The sequence below is a fragment of the Typha angustifolia genome, chromosome 8 (genome assembly GCF_048772165.1).
Source record: "Typha angustifolia cultivar Huaian chromosome 8, ASM4877216v1, whole genome shotgun sequence".
Classification (NCBI taxonomy): Eukaryota; Viridiplantae; Streptophyta; class Magnoliopsida; order Poales; family Typhaceae; genus Typha; species Typha angustifolia.
Window position 1 is genome coordinate 50,770 of NC_133246.1, and position 7,784 is coordinate 58,553.

The window sequence follows — 7,784 nt, forward strand, 5'->3', positions numbered from 1 at the left end:
AATAGTAGCTACGGACCGACACGGCCTTTTTCTTTTTCTCCGTTTAATCATCTAATAAATTAAGAGAAAATTCTCCTCTTTAAGCAAATAAAAAAAATAAATTAAGTAAGAAGAAGCTAGATAAATTAAGGCAAGCAAATAAAAAAGGAATTGATGGATTCCTTCCGAAACAGTGATCTCCATGAGCAGATATATAACGAGAGTCTATATCTATCATCTATGTCGGCAATCGTAGTACCTGTGCGTCGAATCTATACAGCGAAGCAACCACAAAGACAAATGACAATTGGACAAGCTAGCTGGTATATCTTTATTAAGTTATGATTCTGCCGTCCCTACCCCACCCCCATCCACTTAACTACGCGATCGAACTCCATCAAATCCTCTCTATATAAAGAGGAAGAGGAAGAGAAGAGATCTAAGCGTCTACTCAGATCATTCGCCTTAATTCACAGCTTATATTCCTCCATCTCCCACATCTCCTCTACCATCCAGCTGACCTCTATCTTAAGAGGCTAATTAATAACTTAATTAAATGGCGAACGAAGGGACAGCCAACTGCATAGATATCCTTCTCGCAATCATCCTGCCACCCCTTGGCGTCTTCCTCAAGTTCGGTTGCCAGGTATCAATTTCTATATGTTTACTTATATAGGTGGGTTAAACCTACAGAATATGATTGATCTTGTTAGGATATCCAAGAAAGAAAATAAGGTGGCTCTATGTAGGAAAATCCAAGGTGCGACATGCATGCATGCATGAGAGACTAATATATATTTTTCTTTCTTTTTGTGTAATGAGCAGGTGGAGTTCTGGATCTGCTTGTTGCTGACCTTCTTCGGGTATTTACCCGGTATCATCTACGCCATTTATGCCATCACCAAATAAATCTAATACAGGCACAGTTGTGATATCCAATCTAGATTCGTTAATGGGTTGATTTGTTCTCTTCTTTTCTCTTTTCCTTTGAGGTTTGAGGGTGTTCCATCGGTTGTTTTGAACAATATCCTATGTTTCTGTTACATAAATTTGGGTTTCTTCGCAACTGAATATTAATTTTTAATCATGATCTGGAAGCCAGTTTCAATGTGGTCGATCTTGTTAGTAACGGAAGAAGTGTTTTTAGTTTGTCGGTGGAAAGAAGCATTTGTATATGAGTCTGAGCTGCTTTCAGTTATTAATTTCTAACGATCATGAGTTTTGACCTCAATAAATTGATGCCATTAGATTTGCAACGGAAAAGGTAGGTGTTCCTTTCCTTAATTTATTTTCCACCACATCATTAGTAGAAGTAACTTGTTAAATCAACTCGCCAATTCAGATTCAAAGGGATGCTAAAAAAATCAATAACTTAACTGAAAACCGAGGGAACTAATTAATAACTTAAAAGGGTACTCCAATTAGACAATCCATATGTAAAGTATGCATGTTTTGAGACCACAAGCAGGATAATCATATATAATACCATAAGCTAATATCCATAATACGGAAGTGGTAGTACAATCTCCCAGAGAAGCATGTGCTGTGCTTCCACGCGAGTGATCGATAATAATAGACTTACTGACGTTCTATATGTTGGCAAAAGTCTTTCCGTCACAAGGGGAAACTTAAAAGTATAGTACAAAGAAAAATAATTAAATCGAAGGGAGTTGCCTTAGTTACTGTGGGGAGGGAGTTGCCTTGCCGACGCTCATTAATAGACATTCACGTTCTGGCGAAGAAGTTCAAACTGCTTTAATTAATCTTGTTAGCTAGCTCGTGCCAAACTTATGCCAGATAAATGTACACTTGTATGCTTATAGTACATAGATCTTCTTATGCCCCCTGTTGGGTGCTGCTATATGAACAGTGATAGATTAATTTCCGTCTTGGAATAAATCAATGAAAGATGCTAATCAACTAACAGATGTAACACCCGGAAAAAAAAAAAAAAAAAAAACCAACGCACGTGCCGAGCACGTGCGTCACAGACCCCCCCTGCCATCCCGTCCTTCTCTTCTCTTTTTCTTCTTCTTCCCTCGCTGTGCACACCACCGACGCCCCTTCTTTACTTTTTCCCCTCACCACAACCATCCTAGCCCCTATTTTCTTCTCAAACACCCCACCATCTCTCTCCCTCTCCTCTCTCGGGTTGCCGACGCCGGAGACAAAGCCCCGAAGCCGACGCCCGACGAAACCAACCGCGCGCCCCTCAATAAACCTTTTCTTTTGTTATTATCGTTGTTTATCTTTCTTCACCGTATGCATATGTGATTTTATTGTTATAGATTGTATGGATTTTATTTGTTGGGCTATGTGCTCATCACCTCTTAGTGGCATCATTTCAAAGCTAGAGGACACAGGTGCGAGTAGCGAGAAGTATCTGCCTTTTTATCTTAGTTATATTTATAACTATTAGTTGTATTGAGCTCTTGCTATTACGTTATGATTGACGTTGTATTTTAGGACTTTAGAGTTGTATTTTGAATGTATATCTTGAAGGCTTATTGTGGCCTATGGAACTTGTATTCTAACTCTTATTGTTGAGTTTATTTATGTTATGAACTTATGAATATTTTTTACTGAAATGTCAAAGGTCATGTGATGCACCGTGTGGGTAAATCATATCTCGTGGAAGGATTTATCCATGCGGTTTACATATGCGTTTAAAGATTTAAGTGTTTCACAAGATGAGAAGGAAAAGAAATAAATAAGATACAGAGAGAAGACAAGAATTTTATTTTCTAATACATCAAGTACATTAAAATTAGGATCTTATCAATTGGAAAGGCTATTATTATATTAGTCGGCTGACTAGTTTAAGCAACAACATGCAGTAGAGGATTAATATAAGGAAATGATGTGTAAGTAAGTTGATGGCAAGAAATAAACAAATAAATTGGCATGCATCTAATAGGACTTTTGATTAGCGCAATCTATGTTAGGGCCAACATCCACGTTAAAGATCTGGGCGTATCTCTTGTAAAACCCGATCCGGTCGTTGACACGGCTATCGTTGGGGATCCCGCACTCGAGCCCACCATTGATTATGTTAGTGACGAGCCCAAACCCGGCGGTCCGGTTGGCCTGGATGTCGGCAGCTGTGGGCTTGTAGAGGCCCACCATTACGTCGTGGCACGATGGCTTCGGCTTCTGCGTCGTCATCCAGAACCACAGCGCCGTCTTGAATGAAATCACCGAATCATTCGCTACTATCTCCGGATTCCTCAGACCATCAAACCCCAACGCCTTCCCCGCCGGCCCATAGTTGAAGTTCCTGATCGATCACAAGTACATAGGCAAGTTATAAAAAAGAAAAGAAAAGAAAAACTCTTCGATCGATCCCTTGTGTACGTAATTAGTAATTACCATGAAAGTTGGATGGGCCCTCTTCCGTGGTAGGTCTTGCCGGGATAACAAGGCCATTTCTTGTTAGTGGAGTCGCAGTAGTCACTCTGTGGGTTCACCTCTTCCTTGAAGCATAGACCCCACGCATAAGGTCCATCAGGCGCAGTTGCCCACCCTCCTGAAACAGGGAAATTAATGTGCGCACGTTTATTCACGTATTATCATTAACTAACTAAATTCGATTGTATATACAAGAAACTAAGCTCTATGTTGTCTACATATATACGTACGTAGTTCCGAAATGTAATTGAACACACACACACACAGACACACACACACACACACACACACACACACACCTGTGGTCTCGTGAGAGATTTGAGCGAGGAATGCTGCGATCTCACGCTTGCGAGTCTCCAAGTCGCCAGTGTTGCCGAACTGTGGGAAGCATCGAGTGGCCTGGACGAAGGAGGAGTAGTTGTAGAATCCTTTACCAGGGCAAGCACTGTCATCTTTGTGAAGGAAAATAGAATTGAAGAGCTGCTCGGAAATAATTGATGAGATTGGGTAACCGTAGGAGCCGTAACGGGCCTCCGCAACGGAGGAGAGGAGTACAAAGAAGAAGAAGAAGAAGAAGAAGAAGAAGAAGAATAGAGAGGAAAGGGCGACAGCCATGGTCAAATGGGATGGATTGGATGACTTGGGGTGGTTCATGGGAGCTAGCTGGGTGTTTACTTATATGCTGGTGCGCATCCATGTAATTAAACTTAACCATACCTACTGGTCAAATCTAGGACAATTGGAGTTGCGAGTTGACCATTTCAGACAGTCTAGATTGAAAATTTTCTTCTTTTTTTTTGAAAAAAAAAGAAAGAGAAATATATATTCCATGATTAGTATTCAAAGATTGTAGATAAGATTGAGTTCGGTGTAGGCGACTTACCCACTAGTCCCGATGTGCATTTGTTGACCAAAACCGATCTTAAACCGCGCGACGAATATGATCCAACTCACGCGGTAATCAGGGCGTGATGGCAACTCCAATAAAGGCGCATTTGATGGAAGATGATCCAATGCAATCCAGGAAGCAAGAATAAGCTGCATTCTTGCATTCTGTGCACTTGCCAGTCTTTCATTGGTTGACAAAGAAGTAAATTTTGTTTAACTGATTTTTTTTTTCAAAAAAACAATACAATTAATCCTTGTGTTCTGGATAGCCGTAACTTCAAAATATTTCGTAATAAAAATTACCATTATTGGCGTATTTATTACGCCATCGGAGTAGTTTATGATGAAGCGAATATTCAAAGCAAGCATTAGAAGTTGGAAGGGTTAAGGGTCCTTGAGGTGAGGTCAATGTTTTACCTTTCTGTTTCTTGTGGAATTAACTAATGTTTGGTCTGCACTATAAATGCGTCCCCAGCAGAATAAATATTGGCTAATATATATATATATATATGAATGAAACAATTGAATAATTTGTTAGTGGGATCGAATGTCGTATATGACGATGGATAATCCAGTCAAATGAGTGGTTAGCAGATCGTGGAGCCTTTCCTGATCTTATATATATATATATATATATATATATAATAGTCGGTAGATAGTGGAAATGTCGACAGAAAGCACCATATGTTCGTCTATTACATTTAACGACTATGCAGCAAAAGATAGAGGAAGATGGAAGATCTAGGCCTGCATCTCCTCTTATTGCTTGTACTTATCATAGATGTTGATTTATTCTATGCTCTCCGTCTGCCTCTCGAAGTTTTGGTTTTCAATGTGCCAAAATTATATTCTAGCACACGCCAAACTTACACCTAACGACGCAACCTTTCATATGAGGAACACTCTATCTAAACGACGCACAGAACGTAATATAACTTATATTAAGATCAATTCCATCCATATACTGATGATATACAGCTTATTCAACTTAGGAGTGAAGTCTTGACCTAAATAGTTTGCCCTGGTGGTCTTTAGAAGCCCAAGTCATCCAGTTGGACCGACTGCTAGTTCGCTAGCTGGAGGCTGGAGGTCAGCAGTGTCAACGTTAAACCTACAACAATTTTCGTTGACTAAGTACAACAACCCGGCCGGCCGATTCATATTGATCCAGTTTGGATCCTACAAGTAAGTAGAAGATGATAATAAGGATATATACTATTGGCACCTTTTTGGCCGCATACAGTCTACGTTTAGCTACTAGTTAGGTATCATCTCTAATGCGTGTCTCTTAATTAACATACATCAAGATTAAGTGAGGAATCATAGTGTTTTGGAGATGCCTTAATTGCCTTTGCCGCCTTTCATTAGCTGATTCGCATACGGATTAATTCACTACGGCCTGACGGTCCGTTGCTGTCATTCTATATATATATATATATATATATATAAAGCTGGCTAGGTAGCTAGCTGCCCGAACCACATTCAAAACATTCTATTTGCTCCGATGATAAATTGCACATTTACGCACATATAATATTGTTTATCTCTTTATTATTAGCGGAAAGTAGTAATGCTTCAGTTTTACGTGATCCATGAAGATCTAATTGCCCCGCTGTTTGTTGCAAGGGAGTAAATTAATTAATATATTCACCACATTTAAGTTACTTGGCCAAAAACCCTCACCGGTCCCCTTCGATATATATGATGTGTGTGTGTGTGTATATATATATATATATATATATAATAGACTGCATACAAAAATCCAATCAAATTTTTTTTTAACCAATATAATTATATCATTAAAGTGGTATGGATTGTCCTAATCAATTTATAATTAATAATCGAGCCCCGCGGCCCACCCCATCTATCGGAAATCGAATCATCCGGGCCACCAGGGATTAATTAACTTATAATGACTTGATCTCCAATCCCTACTGTTCACTCCGCAATTACACGTACATACCATCTCCTTTTCGCTCTATAAAATCATCAAAGCCTCTTATTTCTCCATTAAGAATAACCAACCATCCATATATCATATGAGATTAGATTAGATTAGATTAGATAATTGATGGCTAGGAAGAAGGTGAAGCTTGCATGGATCGCCAACGATTCCACCAGGAGGGCGACAAGCGCAAGAGGGGGCTCATGAAGAAAGCTAGCGAGCTCGCAACGCTCTGTGACGTCAAGATCTGCGTCATTGTGTACGGGCCGCAGGAGCCGCATCTCGAGGTGTGGCCATCGCTTCCTGAGGCGACGCGTGTCCTCTCGCGGTTCAAGAGCATGCCGGAGATGGAGCAGTGCAAGAAGATGATGAACCAGGAAGGGTTCCTTCGACAGCGCGTGGGGGAAGATCCAGGAGCAGCTCCGGAAGCAGGAGCGGGAGAACCAAGAGCTGGAGATGACGCTACTTATGTACGAGGGCCTTGCAGGGAGGAGCCTTCACGACGTGGGCATCGAGGAGGCAACGAGCCTGGCATGGATGGTCGAGATGAAGGTGAAGGTGGTGCACGAGAGGATCGAGCTGCTCAAGGCGCAGATGGCATCGGCCCATGCGGCGGCGGAGATGGCCATGTAATCCCATGAGTTTGTCGGCGTGAAGGAGAAGACTCCTCTTCAGACTGCCATGGAGGCGTTGCAGAGGCAAAGTGGCTGGTTCATGCACATGACTAATTGCTCTAACGACAACATGATGTTCGATGGTGGCAATGGAAGCGCTAGTGTTGGTGCAGTGGACGAGACGATGCAGCCTTATATGGAGAATGCTAACCCAGGACCTGATCCATTCTTCCCTTTGAACTAGAGTTAATAGATTTTAACTCTCAGTTAGTCGACCTTTAATTTCCTTTTCTTCTGTTAGTTTCAAAATAAAATGTACGTGACTGATCGATCACATTACTGCAGGTTCCTTTCCTTAAATTACGATGTGTCGGGTCTTCTTTTGGACCCTTTTTTACCCCTTATTGTAAAATAAGCTATCGATAAATATATTTTCTGGGCTAAATATAGATAGATATATAGAGAGAGCTAGAGATATATATGGCTATTATATCCATCTTAGATGAATGTTTGCATCATTAAGTGCATATATAATATTGGATATTGAGTGAGGCGCCTGGCAACAATCTGTTGAATTGATGTTATAGCTAATAATTAATTCAATTAATTGTTGCTGTATTGCTCGGGTACAGGTTGATCGCATCATTCAAGATTAACCTTCACAGTAACAGTTAATTCTTGCCCTTTATACATCTCAGATGAATGTTTACTCTTTATACCATGCATTAAAAAAAAAAGTATTTAGCCTTGACAGTAACAGTTAATTTATCTCATTCATCTATTTTACATGGAAAGTGATACCGGCACGGTGTTTTGTACATGTTGTTAGATCTGTCTCGAACAAAACTTGCAAGTGTTTATTTGTTACATGTATCAATTGCTAGCTAGGAATCTGTTCAGATATCGGAAGCAATTAATTAATGATCTTATGAAGAAGTATGTATGCCATT

General features: G+C 40.3%; 2 protein-coding genes and 1 long non-coding RNA gene across 3 annotated transcripts; 2 read left to right on the forward strand and 1 right to left on the reverse strand.

Moving 5' to 3' along the window:
- The first annotated feature begins 234 nt into the window (after positions 1–234).
- LOC140765854 (uncharacterized) lies at positions 235–1,094 on the forward strand. The gene is made up of 2 exons (XR_012105234.1): positions 235–625; positions 805–1,094. It is a non-coding gene; the product is annotated as an uncharacterized lncRNA (long non-coding RNA).
- Positions 1,095–2,695: 1,601 nt separating this feature from the next.
- Positions 2,696–4,044, reverse strand: LOC140765853 (chitinase 10-like). The gene is made up of 3 exons (XM_073105136.1): positions 3,687–4,044; positions 3,349–3,505; positions 2,696–3,256 (listed from the first exon to the last, which is right to left on the reverse strand). The coding sequence occupies exons 1-3, from the start codon at positions 4,039–4,041 to the stop codon at positions 2,890–2,892; spliced, it is 879 nt and encodes a 292-aa protein (XP_072961237.1). The 5' UTR covers positions 4,042–4,044; the 3' UTR covers positions 2,696–2,889.
- Positions 4,045–6,405: 2,361 nt separating this feature from the next.
- LOC140765903 (agamous-like MADS-box protein AGL80) lies at positions 6,406–7,158 on the forward strand. Its single transcript, XM_073105205.1, is given in 2 exon segments — positions 6,406–6,621; positions 6,623–7,158. Coding segments are annotated over 2 exon segments (429 nt in total). The 5' UTR covers positions 6,406–6,423; the 3' UTR covers positions 6,854–7,158.
- The last annotated feature ends 626 nt before the right edge of the window (positions 7,159–7,784 follow it).

Coding starts and splice junctions, on each gene's coding strand:
- LOC140765853 (XM_073105136.1), bottom strand. CDS start 4,041: ATGAACCACCCCAAGTCATCCAATCCATCCCATTTGACCATGGCTGTC. Junction 3,506..3,686: donor AATCTCTCACGAGACCACAG/GTGTGTGTGTGT, acceptor TCCCTGTTTCAG/GAGGGTGGGCAACTGCGCCT. Junction 3,257..3,348: donor GGGCCCATCCAACTTTCATG/GTAATTACTAAT, acceptor GTGATCGATCAG/GAACTTCAACTATGGGCCGG.